This window comes from Leuresthes tenuis, unplaced genomic scaffold (assembly GCF_036924035.1).
Source record: "Leuresthes tenuis unplaced genomic scaffold, fLeuTen1.0.hap1 SCAF_18, whole genome shotgun sequence".
NCBI classification, from domain to species: domain Eukaryota; kingdom Metazoa; phylum Chordata; class Actinopteri; order Atheriniformes; family Atherinopsidae; genus Leuresthes; species Leuresthes tenuis.
The window spans coordinates 7,869,539-7,894,571 of NW_027325372.1; the positions used below are offsets into that span (position 1 = coordinate 7,869,539).

Below are 25,033 nucleotides of genomic sequence, written 5' to 3' on the forward strand. Positions count from 1 at the left end.
GCTAACTTTTTGCTGCAGATATTAGTTGTGTGAGGGAGCCAGATATTCCAACTTCTGAGTTATTTTACTATCGGTGCAGAGAGCAAAGCTTTTTCTTGCCGTGGTTTGATTACCGGACCGTGTGTTTGTGACAGAAACGAAGGAGAACGTGGAACCTGGACTTCCACGTATGTAAGACCTCAGGCTGAATTTGTCTTTTCACACCCTGAGAAATGGTCGAGTTTCAGGTCGCTTTGATCAAAAATGCACTGAAGGTAAAGCCACCACAAACCAGCAGATTACTGAGACACATTTATTCAGTGGCTAGTTCAGAGCTTTTGATCATATCACATGACCTGCATGAGGTGGCAGAGCCTGTTTGTTTAAACCAAACTTTTCATGCCATCAGTCAGAAACTGTGTGAGAATAACTAATATAGTTTATTTATTATAATGTACAAATCTGATAAAAGAGACACATCAAGTTGTTCTAAATGTTCACCAGCCACAGTCGTTCATCTGCTGATTGTGTAGCAAAAATTCATGACAAGAAAAGTTTAATTTAAAACTTTCACTGCAATAATAAGTTTGTCAAAGTATTGTTCTTTGCATGTTTCTGAAGATTTGATATAACTGGGAGCAGACGTTGGTAAACTGAGTTTGAAATCTGATTTATTCACAAAGTATATCATAGAAAGTATTCAGTATTCTGTGTCAAGTTAAAAATAATAACCAGAAGGTTAAATAAGAAGCTGAACTGTTTTCTTTATTCAGGGTGAAACTGAGCAGAGCGCAAATCTGAAAAAAAGTGTGGCTCTCCTGTGTGGTGTTTCTGATCAGTTCTGCAACTAAAATCGGTACCGCGTCAGTGCTGTTGAAAAGGTTTGTTTCAAATGATGAACAGCAGAGACTTCATGTTAGATGCTCAGCTCACTCTTTGGGTTGAGCTGCAGGAACTGCATCAAACAGGTTAAATCACATTAAAGTTCACCCAAAAATCTCATGCTTCTGATGCAGGAAACAAATAAAAGGTGGATCAGAACGATCACAAAATGTACAGATGAAAGCAGCAAAGACCAGCAGCTGTTTCTGTTTGCTCCATCAAACTGAACTGAAATCAAATGAAAGTGACTTTGTGGTTGGCCTGCCTGTACCGGGGAGAGGGGGGGGGCATCCTATGCAGGTCTATCAGAGGACTGCTGGTCTTTTCCTCATTCTTTACCAGGCAGCTGTTTGTTGTTTAGTCTCTTTAAGGACATCAGATTATTGTTGTTCCTGTTTGTTGGTGGTCATCAGCGACTTTTGCCCCTCCTTTTTGGCTCTCATTGGCGGCCTCTCGACAGCCAGCCCTCTGATCGCCTCTTCCTTTGGCTCGTCGATGCCGTCGTTGCTTCTCTTGGTGGCACTCCGCAGGTCATGCAGGTAGTTCTGCCTCTCAATGCAATGACCTCTACAGGAGTTGAAGAGCTCCAGAGCTGCTGGGGGATCGAGCCCGTCCACGTCAATCAGGTATCTGCAGACCAGGTACCCAGTGCGGTTCAAGCCGTGGGTGCAGTGGACTCCAATTAGCTTGTCATTGTCCTGGTTCTCCTTCAAGAAACGCCTAACCGCCTGTTTAAAGCTCAAGATGGCAGCATCTGAGGGAATCTGGTGCCCCTCTATGAAGATTTTGATATAAGAGCAGGACTGTGGGACATCTGTGAGTCTGTAGTACCTGGTGGTGAAGGTAAGGTCGATGATCAGACCCAGCTCCTGATTCTGACTTTCTACAGAGTCCAGCAGATCCCAAAAACCAAAGGAGTGAGACTCAGGAACCTGATAATTCAGAGATGGTTTCAAAGGTACTTTAAAGGCAATGAATCTAGTTCCTGGTATCCTCTGTCCTATAGGACAGTAGTTCAGCCACCGCTCTGGTATACCGTTTTTCTTCTTCTTCTTTTTCTTCTGCTGATTAGGCATCTCAGATGCACCAAGGTCCCAGAGGTTTTTACACTCAGATGAAGATCTCAGACGTGGACCTAAAGCACCCCAAACAGAAACAGTAGCATAAGAGGCCCAAAGCTCCACTCTCAGTGTTAAAACTCCGGACGAAATATAGTTGAAAAAAAATCAATTTAGCCAAGTTTTATTAACTGTATTGATTATCTCTACAAATTTATGTATTTAAAGATTTAATAGGGACAGATCATCAGATTCATCAGCATCAGATTCTCCAACTGCATATTCATTTTTACATTTTAATCTTTAGTACTGTGTTGTACAGACATTTTACATACAACTATTTACTTTACCAGATAGTAATATGTCATGCATTCTTATAATAATAATAGTAATAATAAATCAGTCATAATTGGGTCGATATTACCTGTAATCATAACACGCTGTATGACTGAATGCAACATTTTCTTGTTTTGCCATGTGCTAAAATCCACCGACCAGATTAAACGTTTTAAAAAGTACATATTTATCGCAAGTACCAATTTACTGAAGCTTTAACTTATTCCGAATAGACCAGAAGACATCGCTTAATGTGAACAGATAATGTGACACGTTTTAAAAGATATGTAACTTTGTCGAACCGTAAACAAATACAAAACAGACATATTTTAAAAGGAATTTGGTTTACAGTTCGTACCCGGTGTAGCGCTGCGAAATTAAAGGTTGCGTTTTCTCAACAGGCGAAGTGAAGAGTTAAAACTCTTAAACAAAATTATAAACTAACGTAAAAACGTAAAATTTAACATAAGATTCAAGTAACAGAGCTTTTAGTTGGCAGATGGCAGTTACCCCATAGACATGTGAATAATACCATGTAGCCGCGGTGACGCTGGATATGGCGTAACGAACCATCCGCAACGTGTACGTCTTACGTAAAGACGCAAGGGATCCCGGAAGTGTTCTCGCACTGTTTACATTTTGCTCTTTGTCTGACGGAAAACCTGAAAAATGTCTAAAAAACGGTCAGGGAGCCGCAGTCTGAAGGCCGCGATCGACCAGCATTTAGCTGCTGCTGCTAAGGAGATCTTGTGGCTCCTGCAGGAGCGCAGCAACGTAGAGCTGCGGGAGCTCAGGGAGCTGGTGATGGAGCGGATCACCGCAGCAGTGGAGCTCATCCTCACTGCGTTTGAAGCGAGCAGAGCAGGCGAGAGAGGATCGCAAGCGCCCCGCGAATGTCTGAAAGAGAATTCCGGAGAGGCACGGAAAGGTCAGCTCGATTTACGGCTTTGCTTAAGCACCACACACAAGTTACTGTACGATTTGGTGGTGGCTGCCAGACGACTGCATTGTCTGGGATGCTTTCACAGCGATTAAGAGGAAAGAAAAAAGCGTCGGGGCTGAACAAAGTTAACTAAATTACAGAAAAGAGGCGTTTTGAAATGAAAATGAAAAATCATTTCTTTGCCTTTATCGTTAAAAATAGGTGTCGTTGATAATAACAGTGGCACCCTTTGCAGATAGTGCTGATGGACACAGTACTAATATTTCTAAGAAGGAAAACAACTAAACAAATTAAAAACATGTTTAGTTTGTTGCAAATATTCTCACGTATAAATAGAATGGGCTTAATACGAAAGTATTTGGTAGATTTCTTGCTTTTTTAAAATTAGACTTTTTCTTTGATAGTTTTTGAAGTTTGGCAACAACAGTTAAGTGCAATGAGATTGAGCAGACAGCATACTCCAGGTTACTCACACAAAGAGTTGAGAATTCAAGAAACTGCTAAATCACTGCCTTGTGACATCAGGAGAATAAGATGTGGTGGGTTTAGTCTTATAATATCCTTTTGAATCCCAAGCAAAAACTCTCTGATGCTCCTTAGATGGATGCCAATGATGTTTTAGGTAGTTTTAATCCCCTAGTGCAGACCTTTCACCAGAGGTATCCATAGATCAAAGCATGAATTATTATCAGTGCTGACTCTAGAGAATTAATCTGTTGTGTGTTTTCTCCACAGAGTTGTGCCTATCAGTTGGCGTCAGGAGTGTCTCTGATGACAAACGTCTGAAGCAGGACGTCTCAGTTGATGGCAGACTGAAAGAGACTCAGCCCAGTACTTCCTCCAGACAAGACACAGTCTCCGAACTGGACCACCACCCAGAAGATCCAACCAGAGAAGAGGAAGAGGATGAGAATGAGAATGAGAATGACACAACAGAAGTAACATCTCACATCTGCAGAGTGTGTGGGAAGTCTTTTGACAGGAAAGGCTTTTTACTGAAACACGTGGAGAAGCACTCAAAGGAGGCAGAGTGTTTTTGTGGTGTGTGCGGTGAACGTTTGGAGTCCAGTGACGGTCTGAGACAGCATCTTCAAACCCACCGTGACAGCAGCAGGACCTGCAATGTTTGCGGCAAGAAGTTCCCTTCGATCCGAGCTCAGGAGACACACCTGAGGCTGCATACTGGTGAGAAACCTTTTAGCTGCCACCTCTGTGGCAAAGGCTTCAATCAGAAGGGCAACATGATGACTCACATGAGGATCCATGCAGCGGAGAAGCCACTCACCTGCACTGTCTGCTGCAAAGAGTTCAGCCACACTGACTCTCTGGAGCGACACATGAAGGACCACGATGGTCAGATACCATTTAGCTGCAAAGTTTGCGAAAAAGGCTTCCCAACAAGCACAGAGCTGAAGCGGCACACCCGGAGCCACGAATCTGACAACCAATCGACAGAGAGGAGCAAACGCAGGAAACTGAGTCTTACTCCGTCTCACTCTTGCAAAGTCTGCAAGAACACCTTTCACAATAAAGGTAACTTACTTCGGCACGCAGAGACACATTTAAATGATCCTGACTCTCTCTGTGGCGTCTGTGGGGAGCGGTCTGAGTCTTTAGAGAGTATGCAGCTCCACATCCACAGTCACCGAGAAACAAGCAGGATCTGTGAAATCTGTGGCACCAACTTCAGGGACATGGAGATCCACATGAGGACGCACACCGGCCAAAAACCATTCAGATGCAAAGACTGCGGCAAGGACTTCCCCAGAAAAGGATCTCTGGAGAGACATATGAAGCTACACGCTGGTGAGAGGCCGTACATCTGCGAGTTCTGCGGAAAAACTTTCATCGAAAACACCGTCCTGAAGAGGCACATCAAGAGCCACACAGGAGGGAAGCCCAGGATTTACTCCTGCGAGGTCTGTGGCAAGAAGTTCACCATGAGCCAACATCTGGACGTACACAAGAGGATCCACACAGGGGAGAAGCCATATACATGCAGGGTCTGCGGCAAGAATTTCAGACAGATCGGCAACCTGGATTCTCACATGAGGATCCACACGGGAGAGAAGCCGTTCATCTGCAGCCTGTGTGGGAAAAGATTTCGGCAGAAGATCTCACTGGAGACACACGAGAGGTTCCACAAGAAGGAGAAAGCGTTCATCTGCCATGTCTGCAGCAAAGGCTTCGTCCAGAAGATCGACCTGAAGAGGCACATGCTGACACACACTGGCGAGAAACCTTTCAGCTGTGGGGTCTGCGAGAAGAGATACCAGGAGAAACGCTCATTAGACTCTCACATGAAGGTCCATACCGGAGAACAGGTCACCAAGGACTCAGCTGTGACACTGAACCCTAAGCAACAGGAAGGAGTTCAACCTGACTTCATCCAGCTGTGACCTGCAGATTGAGGCAGGGGGACTCCCTAAGAGGACATCTGCTGAGAACATGTTACCCTGCAGCTTCATGTTAATGTTCGATTCAGCTTCATTCAGACCTGCAGAGACGTTACAGAAAGAGTTGTACCGAACAGGGAACATTGGTCTTATATTGGAGACTCTCTCTCAGATCATGAACCTACCTGGTTCTCTGATCTCAGATGATTTTTTTGGGAAAATAAGTTTTAAAAAATCCAGAGCGTCCAGTTTGCTTGCGAAGCTGCTGGCTCTGAAAGACGCCTTCTGTTTTTTAGATTCAGAATGTTCTGAAATCTTCTCGACCCCACCCGCTTTCACTGATGTCGAAACATTAGCATTAGATTTAGAAAGAAGTTTAAACAACAACCGAAGATGATTTTAAAGAAGAAAACCTTGCTTCATTCATTTGTAAAAACTTTTTAAACTGAACGGTTTCAGCAACTAAATGCTGGAGGAGCTGATGACCTGGAAACAACCAGGATGGACTCGAAAACAAAATATGCGGCATTATGTGCTACTACATTGATCTCCACAAATTGACATTTTCTCTGGTTTATCTGAGGTTTCTCACAGTAAAAGGAACATTTTGGGGTTTGTGGAGATGACGATAGATGATAACTACATAATCAGTTAACTGAGAAGATAATTGATAAAGTAAATGGTAGCAGCAGTCCTGTCGGAACCTCCTCTTAAGGAGTATTAATTTGTCCAACTAACGGTCCAAAACCCCCAAATCTTCACTTTACTACATAAGATGAAACAAACTTTATTGATCAGTATAATGTAATATATATAAATATACATTTTTTTACATCCCTTAAAAGATAAAGTCCTTCTTTCACACATACACGGCTGAAGATGTACGTAATAAAACTTCATCACTGCAGCAGATAATTTATAATCCATCACTGTTATATGAGCAGTGTTATAAGAATAATAATAAAAAAAGAATCTCAAAGTGACAGATTTGTGTGAAATTGTTGTCATTAATACAATAAAGGGTGGAATGCTCTCTCCGGGTCGGGAATGAGATCCTTCCCCAAGTGGAGGAGTTCAAGTATCTCGGGGTCTTGTTCACGAGTGAGGGACGAATGGAGCGGGAGATTGACGGGCGGATCGGTGCGGCGTCTGCAGTGTTGCTCTGCACCGACCCGTCGTTGTGAAGAAGGAGCTGAGCCAGAAGGCGAAGCTCTCTACTTACTGGTCAATCTACGTTCCCATCCTCACCTATGGTCACGAGTTGTGGGTAGTGAAAGAAAGAACAAGATCGCGAATACAAGCGGCCGAAATGGGTTTCCTCCGCAGGGTGTCTGGGCTCTCCCTTAGAGATAGGGTGAGAAGCTCAGTCATCCGGGAGGGGCTCGGAGTAGAACCGCTGCTCCTCCGCATTGAGAGGAGTCAGATGAGGTGGCTCGGGCATCTGGTTAGGATGCCCCCTGGGCGCCTCCCTGGGGAGGTGTTCCGGGCACGTCCCACTGGGAGGAGACCCCGGGGAAGACCCAGGACACGCTGGAGAGACTATGTCTCTCGGCTGGCCTGGGAACGCCTCGGGGTCCCCCCGGAAGAGCTGGAGGAAGTGGCCGGGGACAGGGACGTCTGGGTTTCTCTGCTCAAGCTGCTGCCCCCGCGACCCGACCCCCGGATAAGCGGCAGATGATGGATGGATGGAATACAATAAAGATTTTCTGATAATGTCTCATTAATATAAAATAAGACCGATCATAAAAACATTACATATTTCCAGTTGTTTTTACACCATAAATCTGACCAAATTCAGTAAATTTGGTGTTAGCCTAGAGCAGGGATGTCAAACTCTGGTCCACAAGGGCCGCTGTCCTGCAGGTTTTAGATGTTTCCCTGCTTCAGCACGCCGGATTCAGATGAAATGGACCTCTTCAAAAGATTATGCACAAGCCTGCTAATGATGCATCGATCTGAAGCAAGGAAACAAAACCTTGAGGCCCGGATGTGGGTTTGTCTGGCCCAGAGGATGTGGCTCACATGGGGTCGAATAGTCAGAAAAAAAAAATATAAAAAAAATCACCCTTTCATCTTTTTCAAACCACTGCATATATCATAATAGTTCATAGAAAGTGTACTTTTCCACTTTTTCACAAACCTCAAAAAATATGGACTCACAACACTTTGAGCATGTTCTTTAAGCTTTTGTTTTATTTTTGTAAAAAAAAACATGACACAAAACATTTTTATCAGATGAAATAAGAGAAAAATCGCTTTATCATTTGCTCTTCTATAACTAATACTTGCACCAGTTTTAAATATGTCTGCATTTAAAGCCTACAGAGCTTCCCGGTTAGAAATAATGGCACATTAAGTCTGTAGGAGCCATGGGGAATTTATTTTTGATTTTTGTATGGGCTATAGGGTCAGGTCTCACTGGGCAATCAGCAGTCATGGCTGTATAAGGTAAGAACCTTTTTGTCTAGCAGGTGTTTCACCTGGAAGGGGAAAACCGCTGAAACGATTGGTGGATACAATAGGTGCAGATGTTTTATGTGTACGAGAAAGAAAAGGAAATAAATGGACAAAGTGTTCAAGTGGCAATTCCAACTTATACTTTAATGACGTCAAACAAGGTAAAACATTTTTTTTTTTTAAATTCAACGCGTCAACATTACTTAACATTACTTGGCTTAAAGCTTTGGCTTGGCCTCGACAAAGTCAAACAGGTCTCTGTTTCCTCACATTTAAATCTACTATTTAAAGTGTTTTTTTTTGTGGGGTGGGCTCAGTCCGCACTGAACAATCACTCTTTTCTTATCACTTGTCTCACTTCTTGAGCTTATCTGTTGGACATAAACCTAACCCCCTTTAGTATTTGATATGATCTGGGTACTGTAGACTTGAGCCATGTGCCACAGATAGTCCGAGTTGAGCACATTCCTCTGTACAAACTACTTAAAAAAACTGATTGAGTTTTAGCATTATGGCCAGTGAATGAAAGCGTCCATCTGACTCAATAAGCTGATGATTATCAGTATATTATCAATATTTTCCAATCACCAAGCACGTTTTGAGATATTTCAAGGATTCGGACTGCTCGTATCATATTTGTGTTATTTAGATAATCATACTCTTATAATAACAAAAACACTTCCAGCCACGTTTAGCTTCAACTTAATTATCCCCTATATGTGTGACAATAGAAACATTCTGTTCAGACCTCGCTTCCCAGGAAAACTCGCATGAAACAATGAAAGCAGACTTGAACTCTCCAGTCCGGTAGAGTTCGCTCTTCAGTCTCCTCCTTCCTGAAAGTGAAGTGTCGTCTGCGCGGAACTCAAAGTGTGTTTACGTCCCTGCAGCCTCTCTTTGTTCTGGAGGTTAGGAGGGCTCAAAACGAGGCAGAATGGGCGCTATGCGGCTGCTGCGGGTGTCGGTACGTGAGCGGATCAGCGCCGTCCTGCAGCTGCTGGAAACAGCGGAAGAAGCGGCTGAACACCGGGCGCTGACAGCGCTGCTCACCGAGCGGCTAACCGCGGCTGCGGAGGAGCTCATCGGTCTGTTTGAAAAAGCCGCGGCAGAGTACGAGGACAGATTGCAGCGGTCTGAGCAGGAGATCCGCCGCCAGAAGAGGCTGCTGGATACCGTACTGAAGCCCGAAGTTAGGCTATACAGAGCAGATGAGTCCTGGTTAATCAAGTCCTCAGGTACTGTATCAGCTGGAGCCAGCCAACACTCGCCTGCGCACACTTCCGCTCAGCTTCAAAATAAAAGTCCGGACAGCCAAAGTGGAGAAGCTACAGAAAATGAACACGAGGCTGCAGGCCGTGGTGAGTAAAACAGCGGAGTCTGAGCCATAAGTTTTTCAGTAAAAGCTGAGGGAGTCCATACCGTCAGCCTTCTTGAAACGAGCTTTAGGAAAAATGGGGGAGAACTTGATAAAGTAAAAATTAGGTTAGAATTATGGACAGAAAATTATCTACAATCTGGTTAATTTTCTTTCAGAGGTTTTAAGAACAAATTTTGACCAATTTGTGGCAAGAAGATACAGAATACTGGCTATAACTATGTTGTTAAATCTGCAAAAAACTTTCACTCCAAATGAAAAATTTGTCCATCGAGAAGTACAAGCATTTTGTTTTTATTTTTAATGCAAAAATCATATAAAAATGATAGAGCTGCATAAATGTACTTATTCAGTAAAATGTTGCAGTTTTATTTCTCCAGCAACTGAGGATTTCGGGTTTTAGGATTTGTGATAAAGATAATCCAACATCTGAACACCTTCAGATGAATAAAAGATTGAACACACAAGCTATTCATGAATCAGAAATGAACAGAGATTAGTTTATCATCACAGTCTTGTATACATTTAATTTAATTGTATGCATTTTCTGATTAGATTTTCTGCTCTTGTCTTCAGGGTCTCTGCGGTCGGTGACATTGAACGACACAAACGTCCGGCCAGCAGTCGACCCTGCAAACCTGAACAAGTCTGACTCTGAAAACATCAGTGATGCCTCCTGCCTGTCGACGCCTTGCCCCGCCTCACCCTCCGACCACCCGCCTGTCTCTGCGAGCAGCGACCAAGATCAAGATGACGACTGGACCGGGCGAAATCTGCCCAATAGATCTGCAAGGAAAAAAAAGAGAGGCCGGCCTTCTCTCGCAACGTTCAATGTTGAGAGAAAAAGGAAGCGCTCGAGTCCGGCTCAGAGCTTCAGCTGCTACGTTTGTGGACGTTCTCTGCAAGGCAAAGGTTTCCTGCTCAAACATGTCCTAACCGTCTGTGCCAGCAACCCGGATTACCGATGTGGCTACTGTGGTGAGCTTTTAAACTCGACAGACAGCCTAAACACTCACTTGCAGACTCACCAGAAGAACAGCAAAACATGCTCTTTCTGCGGAAAAACCTTCCACTCCATCCTGGCACAAGAGCTGCACGTGCGCCTGCACACTGGAGAGAAGCCGTACAGCTGCTACGCCTGCGGCAAAAAGTTCAGCCAGAAGGGCAACCTCACTTCTCACCTGCATGTCCATGCTGCAGAGAAACCTTTTAAATGTAAAGAGTGTGCCCGTTCTTTCTGCCACATGACTTCTTTAGAGCGTCACATGGAGGAGCATACTGGAAAGGCGGTGCACACCTGCAGCGTATGCAGTCAGGAGTTCAGAAAGCTTCGGATCTTGCAGAAACACATGGTGAGCCATCATAAGGATGACTCTCACAATACGAAGCAGTGCCGCAGCTCAACGCCAGTGTACCCCTGCAAAGTGTGCAAGGACACCTTTGAGCGGAAGAAATTCTTGGTGAGACATGCAGAGACTCACTTGAAGGATCCGAACTGCTGCTGTGGAGTTTGTGGTTACCAGTACGAGTCTGTTGACAGGCTCCATGCTCACTTGCACTCCCACCGTGATGCCGGCAGCACCTGTGATACCTGCGGGAAATGCTTCCCAGGTCACTCAGCACTGCTAATGCACCTGAGGATCCACACAGGAGAGAAACCCTTTATCTGCAGCTACTGCGGAAAGACCTTCAACCAGGGCGGTAACCTCAAGACGCACCTGAAGATCCACACAGGCGAGCGGGCATTCTCCTGCAGCATCTGTGGGAAGGGCTTCACCCAGAAACAGACTCTGGACACTCACGTTCGCTTCCACAACAAGGAGAGGCGTTTCCTGTGTCAGGTCTGCGGCAAAGGCTTCATGCAGGACGTGGACCTGAAGAGGCACATTCTCATCCACACCGGAGAAAAGCCGTACAGCTGCAAGGTGTGTGGGAAGAGTTTCCAGGCGAAACGGTCACTCAATGGACACCTCAAAGTGCACGCACTCGGGGGGGAGGATGATGGACCGGAGCTGGATGACAGCACAGAGCCGGAAAGGACAGACAGCTTCTACTCAGGATACCTTCAGCTATAGATCGGGAAGTGTTTCCAGTCAGTGCAGTCTTTTAAATGTTTATTTTTGTGAAATCTGACAGTGAATTGAGCCATTCTTTAATGTCTTATTTTATTCATTAAGGAGGCCACTTGTTTAATTGTATTTGCAGCAATTAGTTAATTAAGTTGCATGTAAATCAAGTAGCAAATAAAGTTCTGATTAGTTAATCATCTTTAAGCTACAGTTTGGTGCTGTGCATTTACCATAAATAACACCTGAACACACAGTGAGCTTTCTTACCATCAGACCTGATGCTGATTCAGCGTGTTGAAAAAAACTCTTTGATTTTGGTCACCTAAGACACTAATCAGTTATGTATTGTATTGTGATTGGCTGCCCTGATCAATCATTCCTACTGAAGATGAAGCTGAAGCTACTTTAAGATTCTGAAACATGTAGTTTCAATGCAGGTTGTCAATAAATTCTGTCTAGCATTAATTTCAAATGTAAGATAGAAGTCTTAACATTTGCAGATACCTTTCCATCAGAAGCATCATTATTATAAACACATGGTTGTGATCTGTTTGATTTATATTTTACTCTGCATTTCATCCCATCAGGTTGCAGCTGAATACATTTATTGAAAAGCTAATGTAATATGAGGGAGGATTCCAGGTTTAACATCCATTCAGTAAAATTGAGCTCTGGTAAAAAAGAAGAAATCAATGAGTTGAATTTACTAAATTCAAACTCTACTGGTTTAAAATGAAGCTCCTGCTTTTTCTATGGCCAATCATACTATTGTGACCACTGATGGCGATTAGAAAAATCAAAGTTTCCCAACTCAGCCCTCATCAACGCAAAGTTCAGGTTTGATACTCTGAACTTATCTCAGATATGAGGAGGGACACTAACGTCCGATTGTGTACGTGAAAATAATTCCACGTCTTCTGAATTAGACACTGTCCTTGTTTGGAGAAAGCTGAACTGACGGAGCCATGGAAACTGGATCTGTATCAGCTCAAACCTACATAGATAAATCACACTAAATCAGTTTAGACAAAATTATACAAAGGTAAAATTAAAGTAATTATTATAGGATTATTACAATAAATGCATAAGAAAGAGACCACTGCTGTACACTGTCATGAGAAGTCTGCCTCCATGCCAAGAAACCACAGATGATGTTGTTGCTTTCAGTTCAGTTGTATTGAATTTTTTAATCTTTTACTTCAAGAGTCGTCTGAAGAGAAACATTTATATACGCTCTGAATACCTTTATTGGTTGAAATAAGGGGGGAGAATAAAACAGTTTTAACGGAGTTAATCGGTGCTTTTTCTACGCTGACGGAGCTGAGTACTTAGAGCACTGCTTTGCTCCGGCAGGGGGCAGAATACAGCCTTCTCTCCCCTCAATGTTGGCTCGTTGACCCGGACAGACCGGGACAATCTCGGGTATTTTCCTTCCTGCTGTCCGGAGAATGGAGATCTGTGCCGGGATGTCTCCGACAGAAACCCCGCCGCGCTGTGGGCTCCGGGCACTGGCAGACTCTGTGTCGGAGTTGCTCAGCAGGGTCGGAGAGGAGATCCTGGGCGCGCTTGAGAAGCGGGGCGGTGGGTCCAGGTACTCCGGTGCCTCTGGTCGTCTGTTCCAACTGCTGCGGGTGCTGCTCACCGAGCGGATGGCGGTGGCTGCGCAGCGGATCGTCGGGCTGCTGGAGCGGGAGGTGGAGGAGTACCGGCGGCAGCTGGAGCGGCAGGGCCGGCTGTTGGAGGCCGTGTTGAAGCCGGTGGTCCGGCTGAACCGAACGGGTGAGCTCCACGGGCCTGTACCGCCATGTTGGAGCCACATCACATCACACTGACAGTTGCTAAGTGACCACAGACCAATCAGCACCAAGCATCTGATTAGCCATTTAGCCTGACGGAGTTTATACTTTTCACTAGATAATAAAAAACAACTAACAATCCGTTTTGAGAGTAAATAATGTGCAAATATGTAGTTAAAGACGATTTTTAGTTGTCATGACCGGACATCATGAACTTTTTTCTGTTTGTTTATCTCTAGACACACAAGAAATATTAAACAGACAAATGAGTTAATTATGAAATGAACAGTTCAGGTGCTTTAATTCACATTAGTTTTGTACTGATGAACATCATTTTGCCTTAGATTTTTTTTTCAATGAATCTGAGATAAACCAGTTTAATATTTCCTACAAAGACTGAACTCTCCTTGGGAATCTGCTACTTCCATCAGTAATTCGGAAAGCAAATTATTTCAAATAACGGTTTTGTCAGAAAATAGTCAAAATTAGTTGTTGTCAACTATCTCTCTAGCAGTCCATAATTTCATCTACTTTCTTGTTTTATTCACTCGTTTTGAAACCTATAAACCTATAAAACCTTTAAATTGGTCACATTTTAGTGGGAGAACAAGCAAGTGTTTCATCATTTTCTTCAATAAGATAACTACAGCAATTGTTTGATTATTAAAACAGTGGCTTATTAACTTTTGGTCAATCAATTGATTGAAAAATATTTGCAGCTTAACGTCCCAAAGACGTTATGGCTGGCATGTGGTAGCTTCAGATATTACATGGTCTGTGCTTTTTAGTTCCATCACATCATTTTACATTACAGCAGATATAGTCAGTCCAGTCCTAAAAGTTTGAAGGAATGTCTTACAAATGAAACCATGACAGCTTGAATACATTTCATTCTTATATCAACTTCCAGTTTCTCTCATTTGTACATGTTTGCTGTGTTTAAGAGCAGGTAGAAAAGATAGTTTTCCAAAACACAAGCTCGTGTAACTAACTGTAATTATAACTTTATATCATGTAATTATAACTTTAAAGCACTTTGAACTGAGTACTTTTTTCTCCCCGTCAGACACTGTCAGCTCGACTCCTAAGATTATCACCGTAGATGAAAACCTTTCCTTGCTCTCCAACTCCACCCACTCGCCATCAGGTCCACCCAGCTCTGCTTCCTCAAACATTTCTGCAGCTGAGAGTGATGACGACTGGAGTGGCAGCCGTATATCCTCCGGCAGTAAAGAGACAGGCGGAGTGGGTGCAGGAGGCCAGACTGCTTTCCGTCACAAAAGAAACTTGGTGAGACATGTTGAATTACACTCTGATTCCCCAGAGCATCTCTGTGGACTCTGCCGACAACACTTTGAGTCTTCAAACGCTTTGTCAGAGCACCTCAGATCTCACAGAGAAACTGTCAGCGGTGGCGGGACCTGCGAGGTTTGTGGGAAGATGTTTCAAAACATGGAGACGCACATGAGGAGCCACACTGGAGTCAAACCGTTCAGCTGTGATGTCTGCGGCAAGAGCTTTCCCCGACCTGGAGCCTTAAGTAGGCACAAGAAAATCCACAGCAGAAGGACCTCTGATACCTGCCAGGTCTGCGGAGTGACCTTTACTGAAAACGAGCTGTTCCAGGAGCACCTGAAGACACACGAGGATGATGACAGAGATCAGACTGAGAGCAATGATGTAAGCAAGGAAGGTGGGTTGGAGAGGCTAAAACCAAACAGAGATACAGAACCAACCCCTGGTGGGAGGTCAGCCTCACTCTGCTGCAGAGTCTGCGGAGATTCCTTCCACAGTCGAGGCTTTTTAAGAAAACACGCAGAGACGCACTGCAGGGTATCACAGAGCATCTGCGGCGTCTGCGGAAAGCAGCTGGATTTGCCTGACTCTCTGCAGACTCACCTGCAATCTCACAGAGAGACAAACGGGACGTGTAGCATCTGTGGAAAGAGTTTCCAGAACATGGAGGCACACATGCGGAGCCATACGGGTATCAAACCATACCGTTGTACCATCTGCAGCAAACGCTTTCCCCGACCTGGAGCTCTGAGGCGACACAAGAAAATCCACAGTGGCGAGCGACCGCATGTCTGCCACCAGTGTGGCAAGACCTTCATCGAGAGCAGCGCCTTAAAGACTCACAGTAGGAGTCACTCGTTGGAGGATGCGGAGACTACAACGGACTGTCAGAGTCTGAATGCTGAGACACAAAACGCCGAGACACAAGCTCAGTCAGGATGCAGCTGCAAAGTGTGTGGGGAGTCTTTTCAGAGTAGAGGCAGTTTGAGGAAACATGCCAAGAGTCATTCAGCTAAGTCGGTCTGCGGAGTCTGCGGTGAAAGTCTGCCGCCGTCTGAGACGCTGAGAGACCACCTGCAGACCCACAGAGAAGCTGGTAAAATCTGTCACATCTGCGGGAAAACCTACCAGAACATTGAGACTCACATGCGCAGTCACACTGGCGTCAAACCATACCGCTGCAGCATCTGCAGCAAATCCTTCCCACGGCCCGGGGCTCTGCGGCGCCACAAGAGGATCCACAGTGGGGAGCGCCCGTACATCTGCGAATTTTGTGGGAAGACGTTCATTGATAACGGTGCTCTGACAGCACACATCAGGAACCACACCGGAGACAAACCTGCCAGCCGCGTCTCCTGTGAGATGTGTGGGAAGAGTTTAGCCTCAGTCCACGTCCTGGAGGTCCACAAGAGGATCCACACAGGTGAGAAGCCCTTCCTCTGCCGCATCTGTGGAAAAGCCTTCAGGCAGGTGGGAGGGCTGAATGCCCACATGCTGACACACACTGGTGAGAAGCCATTCAGCTGCAGCCTTTGCAACAAGAGCTTCAGCACAAAAGGATACCTGGAGACCCACATCCGCTTCCATAAGAAGGAGCGAGCGTTCAGCTGTAACCTGTGCTGGAAGGCCTTCGTCACCAAGAACGACCTGAAGAAACACCTGCTGACGCACACTGGTGAGAAGCCGTACAGCTGCCGGGTCTGTGGCAAGAGCTACCAGGAGAAACGCTCCAGAGACATCCACATGAAGGTTCACCTGGTTGTCCAGAGCAGCAAAGACCCGATCAGGAGACAGGATCATCTGCAGCCAGACTTCATCCAGCTGTAGAGGTTTTACTGGTTTTACTGGTTCTACACCTCAGGATGACTTAAAAACTGAATAATCTGAATAAACAGATCAGATGTTGTGTTCAATAGTGGAGAGCATAACAAGTCTTTTAGATCATAAAAACATTAAGAAGCTGATTATATTTGTAGAAAGTTTGTGAACCCTTAAAACAGGGTCAAACTGTAACACCCAGATGGATGACTGATACATCCAGAGAAACCAAAGAAACAGTAATCTGAAGAAGGGCCTCATGCTCGTAATGTCACACATGACAGCTGAATAAATCTTTTCTGGGAGCTCTTTGGTGTGCAGATCTATCCATTTTATTTCCTATTCCTTACTACCAGCCACTGCTTCTCATTTAAAGCCCAAAGTTCTGTATCCAGCACATCCATCAACTACAACAAAAGCATTCTTCTGGCAGCTTTCTGTCTCATTCATGCAATCTTTAGCAAACTGAAGATGGGCAGCGGCGTTTTTCTCCTTGCAGCCCAATCAGGAGCACCATTGTTGTTCAGACTTCTCCTGAACATCAACAGCCAATCCAAGAGAGGCCTTCAGTGGCTTTGAAATGACCCTTGATTCTTTGCTACTTTGCATAGCAGATTATTACGAAACTTTGTGTGGGCAGCCACACTTTGAGACCGCATCACTGGTTCCTCTTTTTGTACACAGTCTGTGTGACTGAACTTATTTAGAAATGAGCTGATGAGCGTCAACAGCTCTTTTACCAGAAGTCTCTTGTTTGTGCCATGCTGCACTTCACAAACATGAATAAACATGAGTCTTTATCTGGTTTTAGGAGAAGTGAAAAATAGATGATTTTTAAGGTCATATTTATGCAGAAATAAAGGTTTGTCAAAATTTCAAGTACCACTGTATTTTCAACATTACAACTATCGTATATTTTGATATATTTTTTCTTGAACTTGAATATTTTATTACACATGCAACATACAGTTGTGAAAAGAGTGTATGTCTTCTATCAGTTGTAAGGTTTTAAGTAACAAGAGCACCTTCTAATAGAAACAACATGACACAAATCTAAACTTGTGTGTAAAAAACTAAGAACACCTCATGATTCAGCAGCTTCTAGAACCACCTTTAGAAGCAGTAAATGGAAGTAATAATTTTCTGTATGTTATCTGTCTCTTGTCTTTGTGGAGGAAAACAAGCCCAAATCATCAGCCCTCCACCACCATGCTTGACAGTTGGTATGAGGTGTTTGTGTGCTGATATGCTGTGTTTGGTTCTCTCCAAACATGGTGCTGTGTATTATGACCAAACATCTCCTCTTTGGTCTTTTCTGTCAAAAGAACATCATTCTGGAAGTCAGGTGGTTTGTTGAGATGCATCTTTGCAAATCTAAGCTGTGCTGCCATGCCATTTTAGAGACAAGAGGCTTTTTATAATTGTAGTATCATGAACGTTAACAATTTAATATGAATATGAAATTTAACATGCTAACTGAGGCCTGTAGTGTCTGAGATGTTGCTCTTTGGGTTTTTTTTTTTTTTGCAGTTATGTGGGATATATATTGGTGTAGAGCAGGGATGTCCAAAGTCAGTCCTCGAGGGCTGCTCTCCTGCAGGTTTTAGACGTTTCCCTGCTTCAACACACTTGATTCAGATGAAATGGATCTCTTCAAAATATTGTTAAGACTTCTTCTTGGATCTGGAGGACGTTTCACCTGTAATCCGAACGGTTTCTTTAGTTCTAAACTAGATGGTGGGGAGTATCAGCTTCACTCTGTCCAGAATGAAAACAGATGGTTTGAGAGAGGAGTAAAGGAAACCAGCTTAGACTGGAAGACTTGTTAGACTGGAAAAACCCATCACTGAACAGAGGAGGTTGAGGTGGTCTCAGGTATCTAACACAAAGCAGCATTGTCTCTCCTCCCCAGGCTCTTCAACAACTACTTATGCCTTGGATCTTGTGCCAGAACTCGCTCTTTCAGACAGGTAGACAATTCATAGTTGAAAATGACTCAAACAACCCACACATTAGTCAGGTGGTTCAGTGACACATATGATTGTAACGTGCTGCCATATGAGACTGAACCTCTCTACTTATAAGCTGATACTCCCCGCCAACTTAGAACTGAGGAAGTCTTTTGGATGAGGTGAAACATCTTCAAGATCCACGAGGAAGTCCAGTTGCTCTTATTCAAGCTGTTAGGATTTCTGGGAAGTCCATTCCTGAGATGAATGTTTTCCACTTGTGAATAATCTTTCTCTCTGTAGAATGATGGACCCTAATCAGTTTGGAAATTCAAGATTCAAGAAATGGTTTTACAGCACTTCCCAAATTGATGGACAGAAACAGCTTCTTTTCTAAGGTCATTGCTGATGTCTTTCCTCCTTGGCATTGTGTTAACACTCAACTGAATGCACCAGACCAATAAACTGACAAAATGTCTGCTTCTATAGAGGTGCTCACATCTGCTGAGGATCAATTAGTCACGTTCATTTAAGTAACAGCACCTGGCACTGCTTCTGTGTTTTAGCTCAGTTTTTGTTCTATACATAACAACACAGTCTAATATGACATGTGTTGTAGGTTACTAGGTATATTTATTAGTAACACCTGGCAGGGAGTGGATGTGTGCTCAGATATGCGCTATTTTCTTTCTATGATACTCATCTCGTGTACACGTCCACCGCTGTGAGGTGCTTTTGTTGTGAAGCTTTGCTGTCTCAGAGAATGTAACTTGACTGTTTCCTGTCTTTCCAATATTCAGCCCTCTGCTTCCTCCGTGTTTGTATCTGTCGCTGTTTTGGCCCCAACATGCTGCACATAAAGCTCCACATGTTCCGTTTGTATTTGGACCAGCGTCTCTCCGCGGTCACAGACGACATTTTCCGCCGCTTCGCTTCCACCGTCGCTGAATACGAGCGCGAGGTTCTGCGCCTTAAACTGGAGATCAGCGGGCAGCAGAGGCAGCTGAGGGCTGCTGGACCTCCGGGAGACGCAGGCAGAGACAGACCGGAGGATGAACCTGTGGGTGAGTAAACGCACTAGGTGCAGAGGGACTGCCAGAGTGAGACGTAAAGTTATTCAAGGAGTTTGAGTATAAGGCCACATTACTTCTTTTTTTGAAACACTTTCCATCTTTTATCTTCGGTTCTAACCAGCTGGTGAGGAGTTTCAGGCTTGCAGGCAGGTGAGTTCTGTTGCTCACTGACGTCATTGTCATCGGTGAGCTGTTCACCTGCATGACCAAACTTGTTTTGGTCACACGATCCGAGGTGTGAATGGCCGTGAAACTGCCGGGGGCAGTCAAGGCTGCGTTGTAAAGTGTTAGGAATGTGATACCTTAGGCCTCAAAGATTATGTTCCAAGTTTAACATGGACTGCTTCTTTAACTCTCCAATAATTTGTGCTCCCTGTCTAAAATTACGTTACGTTACTTTCCTCAAAAAAAGTGTCCCTGATTGAGATGCAGATGGTCTGCTGACTCTTGACCTGAAGAGCAGGTTCACTGGCGTTGAGCTGCATGTTTTAGCAGGTTGGTTAGTTTTAACCAATATAAAGGTTTATGTGCTCCACCCCTAACCCTGCTCTGAGGACTGCTTATACAACCCCATATCCAAAAAAGTTGGGACAAACTTTGTATAAGAAAAAAGAAAAGAAAAAAGTGATTCGGTGATTTTCAAATCTCATAAACCAATATTTTATTCACAATAAAATGTTGAAAGTGAAAAATTTACATACCGGAAATAATGGCTCATCTTGATTTTGATAGCAGGAAGATGTCACAAGAAATAAACGGGGGCAATAAAAGGCTGCAAAAGTAAGGGTGGCCATGTAACTAATTACTTAATTAATTGGCATCAGGTCAGTAACATGATAGGGAGTAAAAAGAGCATCTCAAAAAGACAGAGTAGAGGTTCGGCAATCAGCAAAAGATATCTATAGTACATGTTATCGTCAGAATCTGGACGCAGCCAAAAAATCGATATTGATCCTTAGGCAGCACTACTTCATCATGGACAGCTTTTCCTCCATAATAAAAATGACTATCCAGCTTGTTATTAATGCTTTGTTCAAAAGCCTGCATATCTGATTGTATGGGGATGCATTAGTGCCTGTGAGCATGAAAGGCTCCATCATTTCTGAGAGGTATCTTCGGGTTTTTAGAGCGACACATGCTCCCATCCAGATGATATCCTTTTTAGGGATGTTTCAGCATATTTCAGGAAAACAATCCTAACCCACATACTGCATATATTACAACAGCATGGCTTCTTAGTAGAAGAGTAAGTGCAGGATTGACCTGTCTGCAGTCCAAATTTTTTACCAACTGCAAATAGTTCATGTAACACAAAATATGACGAAGGAGAGCCAGGACTGTTGAGCAGCTAGGATCCTACATCAGACAGGAATGGGACAACAATCCTCTCCCAAGATCCAACAGTTGGTCTCCACAGTTCCCAGATGTTTACAGACTGTTGTATAAAGAAGAGGTGATGCGACACAGAGGTAAACATGGACCTGTCCCAACTATTTTGAGACGTGTTGTTGCCATCAAGGATGAGCTAATATTTTTCATGAAATAGTTTTAATATTTTCTATCTTTTTATTGATAATATTTTTAATGAGATTGCAAATGCACCTTTTTTATTTACATTTTACACAGCATCCAAACTTCTTTGGAGTTGTTGTATAACGCTGCTCAGTCCATGTTTTGTTCTTCGGATGCATGTGTTTTGTGTTTAGAGAAAATATGCTTGTAAGACACAGTTGGTGACACAGTCAGTTGGTATAGAGTTGTAATGAAGCCCAGATCAAGTATCCCCTATCTAACACTCATAAAGCGGCATTGATTCTCCTCCCCAGGCGGTTTCACAGCCATTTACACCTTCAGTCTTTGTGACCAAAACATGTTTGATCAGGCAGGTGAACAATTCGCATGTGAGAATTTCAACTATGAGCCAGAGAATGGTCAGTGACAGCCGACAGCATCTCTCAAAGTATGATTGATCTAAAAACATCTTCTAAGACTTAGACTCCCCACCAGTTGGTTAGAACTATACTAAAACGTCTTCAAAAACTGAGGAAGTAGTAAAGTTTCCTTCCATTCAATCTCGTAGGGTGACTATGACCTGGATTACTGAGAATTTACACCAACAAAGTGAGACGTAAAGGCTTCTTCCACCAGATGTCGCTGCTGTGAATACACCTCAACTTATTAAACAGGAAACCAGTTGTAACAGACCGTTGAACCTCCATAGAGCAGTTGAACAGCTTTTTCTTTCTCACCAAAACTAAAGATAATTTAAAGGTATAAAGCCTCGATGATGTGTTTACTGTTGGAAGTATAAAGGCACTGATATTGCATGGAAAAGGCTTTATAACAAGTATAGGGTCTGCATTAAATAAATTTAAATATTCAAGTAAAACCACATGCTTATCAGCATCAGATGAATAAAATATCAACAAAGTATTGTGAGATCATTGGAAGAGACACCCTGTAACAGACTGTAACACTTAGTTGTGCATTTGCAGAACAGCTTCTGAACAGCTAAGAAAATGTTGTAGCCCTGTGCTGTTTTCACATGTTCCTGATTATTTATTAAATGACTGGTTTGGTCTGTTAAGGTCACATGTTACTCACATACCCGACCACCCTGTGGGTCATTTGGGTTGTTTTCACCTATCAGTTGCTTACCTACCTGACTACCATTTGAGATGTTGCACGAATCAAAGGGAATTTGGTTATGAAACAGCCTGTGAAGGAATGTCAGGACTCCACGCAGTTCATGTTGAAAACCCCATCTTTTTTTTCCCATCTTCTTCTTTGTATGTAAGATCAAGGTCTATTCACTCAACATTGCTCTAAAATCCACATCTAAACAGAAGTTCTGGCCTGTGGACACACCCATCAGCCACATACGATGCAGACCTGATTCACTCTCATTCACATTTATGTTAAATTATTGTAACCTAATGTCAAGTTGTCTTGTTAATTTAAACTCTTATTTACTTTTTAGACCACTGTTCTAAAACAACATAGAGTGATTATATAATGTGTAAAAGAGTCAGTTTTCTCACAAAATGCAGGTACTTCAGACATGAAAACATGTTCAGTTGATAAATGGAAATAAGTGCATGTGTGAAAGGGACTTAACTCTCAGCTCTTTACTTCTCTAGGTGCTCAACATGTTTGGACAATAGAGGAAGAGCAGGAGGTGAGGGGGCGAAACTTAATGGTGCACATTACCCAGGAGGGTGGGGCTTTAGGAGCAAACAACATGGTCAACAAGTTTTCAGCAAGTTTGAATGAAGAGCTTCATTCGTCTGACAGTCAACTGGAAGGTGTCAAACAGGAAGTGGATGAAAGTCACATGATACTGGAGGCTTTAGTCGGTGCAGAAATGAACTCCGAGCAGGAAGGTTGGTTCACATCATGTCTGACCAGATCATTTCTCCTGCATGTAGAAATATATTTATAAGAAGCACAGACACTGCCTTTAATATGTTTAAATATTCCAGTAAAAATACAAACTATCATCAACAGATAAAAAGGGATATCAATAGAAAAATTTTTTTTTCTTTTAACTGTATGTGACCAAAGGAAGGGACACCTTGTATCTAACTGCAAGTAAATTCTAGTATGATTTAGAGTAGATTTCTATGGTTCTCAGTCAAATCCTCCAATCAATTACCTTTGCGTCCAGTTCCTAAAAACAACTGACTTCATCCATCTTTTATGTACAATCTGAAGGTTTTAATCTTTTCTTAAATTAAGCTCTTTGTGTCCACCAGCTGTTCTACAGAATTTCACCATAGAAGAAGGGCCACAAGTGAGAGGACAACGCTTCACTGCCCACCTTAAAAGGGATTCAGAACTGGAGAACACAGGCACCCAGACCACACGTTCTCTGGAGGCTGAACCTCAGCTGGCTGACAAACAGCCAAAAGTTTTTCATGTCAAAGAAGAAGTGGATGAAGATCACATGGTGATTGAAGGTCAGTTCACAGCGGATCATTAAACTTATCTTTGAGCTCAAATTAGACTCAACAATGTTGAATGGTCACAAATTAAACAGGCCTGGTCACCCTGTGAAATAAATCTGCATGATAAATTCAGGTTGGAGATGTGCAGAAAATAGTTTCCAGCACAACATGGAGCCTGTCCCAGCTGCCATTAGATGACAGGACGAGTACACCCGGGACAACACAGACAAACAAGACAAGCAGCCATTCACTCTCACTCCTACGGGTCAATTTAGAAGCACCAGTCAACCTAACATGCTTATTTTGGGGTGGTGGGAGGAAGGTGGATTACCTAGAGAGAACCAAGTATAAACCACTGTGCAGCCACAGATTCTACAGTATCTGCTTAATGTTTCACTGTCTTTGACAATAAGATTTCTTACATTAGTTTGTTCCCCCAGATGGAGTTCAGAATTTCACCAAAGAAGTAGAGCAGCAGGTGAAAGGGTCGAGCCTCAATCTGCACATCAAACGAGAGGAGGGCAGAGCCTCTGGACCTGAGGAGACCGATACTAAACTCACATTGAGCCCTCCTTGGCAAATGAAGGAGTCTAAAGAAAACCCTTCATCTAGTCAGATCCAATCTTACATGGATGATGAGCCTCATCCTGACCTTCTGTCGCGTCCTGAACCTGGAGGAACCCGCGTACTTCCAGACTGCAACAGTAACTCTGATGTCCATTTAGAATTGTCTAATGAGTACAGCAGCAATGCTCTGTTTGAATCAGATGACCAGCTCTCTTCGGGGACTCAAACCACGCCTCCGGCAGACCAGAATCTTCTGACCTGTAGCAGCTGTGGCCGAGAGTTTAGCTCAAAGACAAGTCTGAAGAAACATATCAGGAATAACTTGCGTCAGGACCAGGACCAGATGTCTTGCAGCTACCGGAGACAGAGAGCCCCCTTCCAGATACCCTCCGACCGTTTTAACTGCAGAGTTTGCGGGAGTTCCTTTTACTCTCAGGGAATTCTGCTCCGGCATGCCGAGGGTCACTGCAAGGAGCCCGAGAGGCAGTGTGGACTCTGTGGGAACCTTCTGCAGTCCACCAAGACCCTTATAGAGCACCTGCGGTCCCACAAAGAAGTGGGCAGCACCTGTGATGTGTGTGGGAAGAAATGGAGCTCCATTAGGAGGATGGAGATCCACAGACGGGTCCACACCGGAGAGAAACCATATCACTGTGAATTCTGCAGCCTGAACTTCAGCCGGAGGGAGAGTCTGGAGAGACACATGAAGGTCCACAGTGGGGAGCGACCACACCGCTCTTAGAGAGCTTTACCAGGAGGGAGGGCCTGATGCAGCACCTCAACATCACCCACAAATTAATCTCATTGTTTTTTAAACTTGATTTTTTAATTTAGGGGAACAAGTTTTTGGAGAAACTTATTACTTTCTATCTTTTGATAACATTGTGGCGTCCCTCAGAAGTGTCCTGGTTCCTCTTTGATATGAACCAGAAGTAACTGAGTTTGAATAGTTCTTTACTAATCCCCAAGACTGTTTGACAGTTTCAGGATGTTTCTGTTCAGATTTTCAGATGCATATCTATGGACTTTGTCTTTTGCTAAAATGTTTTCATCATTTATGGGAGAAGACTCTATTTGATTCCATTTTTGGAG

The 25,033-nt window shown here is 43.6% G+C and overlaps 5 protein-coding genes across 6 annotated transcripts; 4 read left to right on the top strand and 1 right to left on the bottom strand.

The window, feature by feature from the left end:
* Window positions 1-553: 553 nt before the first annotated feature.
* On the bottom strand, window positions 554-3,002 carry LOC140275228 (RNA/RNP complex-1-interacting phosphatase-like). Of its 2 annotated transcripts, none has more exons than XM_072370645.1 (2): window positions 2,614-3,002; window positions 554-1,996 (listed from the first exon to the last, which is right to left on the bottom strand). In XM_072370645.1, the coding sequence occupies exon 2, from the start codon at window positions 1,935-1,937 to the stop codon at window positions 1,242-1,244; it is 696 nt and encodes a 231-aa protein (XP_072226746.1). In that variant the 5' UTR covers window positions 1,938-1,996; window positions 2,614-3,002; the 3' UTR covers window positions 554-1,241. The 2 variants fall into 2 exon arrangements, with proteins under 2 accessions (XP_072226746.1, XP_072226745.1); XM_072370644.1 differs by lacking the exon at window positions 2,614-3,002 and adding an exon at window positions 2,344-2,600.
* Window positions 2,866-6,556, top strand: LOC140275215 (uncharacterized). The gene is made up of 2 exons (XM_072370631.1): window positions 2,866-3,183; window positions 3,934-6,556. The coding sequence occupies exons 1-2, from the start codon at window positions 2,925-2,927 to the stop codon at window positions 5,595-5,597; spliced, it is 1,923 nt and encodes a 640-aa protein (XP_072226732.1). The 5' UTR covers window positions 2,866-2,924; the 3' UTR covers window positions 5,598-6,556.
* A 2,266-nt stretch (window positions 6,557-8,822) lies between these two features.
* Window positions 8,823-12,310, top strand: LOC140275214 (uncharacterized). The gene is made up of 2 exons (XM_072370630.1): window positions 8,823-9,409; window positions 10,003-12,310. The coding sequence occupies exons 1-2, from the start codon at window positions 8,986-8,988 to the stop codon at window positions 11,499-11,501; spliced, it is 1,923 nt and encodes a 640-aa protein (XP_072226731.1). The 5' UTR covers window positions 8,823-8,985; the 3' UTR covers window positions 11,502-12,310.
* A 542-nt stretch (window positions 12,311-12,852) lies between these two features.
* On the top strand, window positions 12,853-17,034 carry LOC140275208 (uncharacterized). Its single transcript, XM_072370625.1, has 2 exons — window positions 12,853-13,274; window positions 14,358-17,034. The coding sequence occupies exons 1-2, from the start codon at window positions 12,944-12,946 to the stop codon at window positions 16,412-16,414; spliced, it is 2,388 nt and encodes a 795-aa protein (XP_072226726.1). The 5' UTR covers window positions 12,853-12,943; the 3' UTR covers window positions 16,415-17,034.
* A 2,123-nt stretch (window positions 17,035-19,157) lies between these two features.
* LOC140275220 (uncharacterized) lies at window positions 19,158-25,033 on the top strand. Its single transcript, XM_072370635.1, has 4 exons — window positions 19,158-19,418; window positions 22,568-22,810; window positions 23,183-23,386; window positions 23,815-25,033. The coding sequence occupies exons 1-4, from the start codon at window positions 19,202-19,204 to the stop codon at window positions 24,681-24,683; spliced, it is 1,533 nt and encodes a 510-aa protein (XP_072226736.1). The 5' UTR covers window positions 19,158-19,201; the 3' UTR covers window positions 24,684-25,033.

Bases quoted from the DNA above. Each gene is read 5' to 3' on its own strand.
- LOC140275228 (XM_072370644.1), bottom strand. From the start codon at position 2,440: ATGTACTTTTTAAAACGTTTAATCTGGTCGGTGGATTTTAGCACATGG. The intron at 1,997-2,343 runs GTAATATCGACC...GGGGTGCTTTAG, and splicing joins ACAGCGTGTTATGATTACAG to GTCCACGTCTGAGATCTTCA.
- LOC140275215 (XM_072370631.1), top strand. From the start codon at position 2,925: ATGTCTAAAAAACGGTCAGGGAGCCGCAGTCTGAAGGCCGCGATCGAC. The intron at 3,184-3,933 runs GTCAGCTCGATT...TTTTCTCCACAG, and splicing joins TTCCGGAGAGGCACGGAAAG to AGTTGTGCCTATCAGTTGGC.
- LOC140275214 (XM_072370630.1), top strand. From the start codon at position 8,986: ATGGGCGCTATGCGGCTGCTGCGGGTGTCGGTACGTGAGCGGATCAGC. The intron at 9,410-10,002 runs GTGAGTAAAACA...TCTTGTCTTCAG, and splicing joins ACACGAGGCTGCAGGCCGTG to GGTCTCTGCGGTCGGTGACA.
- LOC140275208 (XM_072370625.1), top strand. From the start codon at position 12,944: ATGGAGATCTGTGCCGGGATGTCTCCGACAGAAACCCCGCCGCGCTGT. The intron at 13,275-14,357 runs GTGAGCTCCACG...TCTCCCCGTCAG, and splicing joins GGTCCGGCTGAACCGAACGG to ACACTGTCAGCTCGACTCCT.
- LOC140275220 (XM_072370635.1), top strand. From the start codon at position 19,202: ATGCTGCACATAAAGCTCCACATGTTCCGTTTGTATTTGGACCAGCGT. The intron at 22,811-23,182 runs GTTGGTTCACAT...TGTGTCCACCAG, and splicing joins AATGAACTCCGAGCAGGAAG to CTGTTCTACAGAATTTCACC. The intron at 23,387-23,814 runs GTCAGTTCACAG...TTGTTCCCCCAG, and splicing joins AGATCACATGGTGATTGAAG to ATGGAGTTCAGAATTTCACC.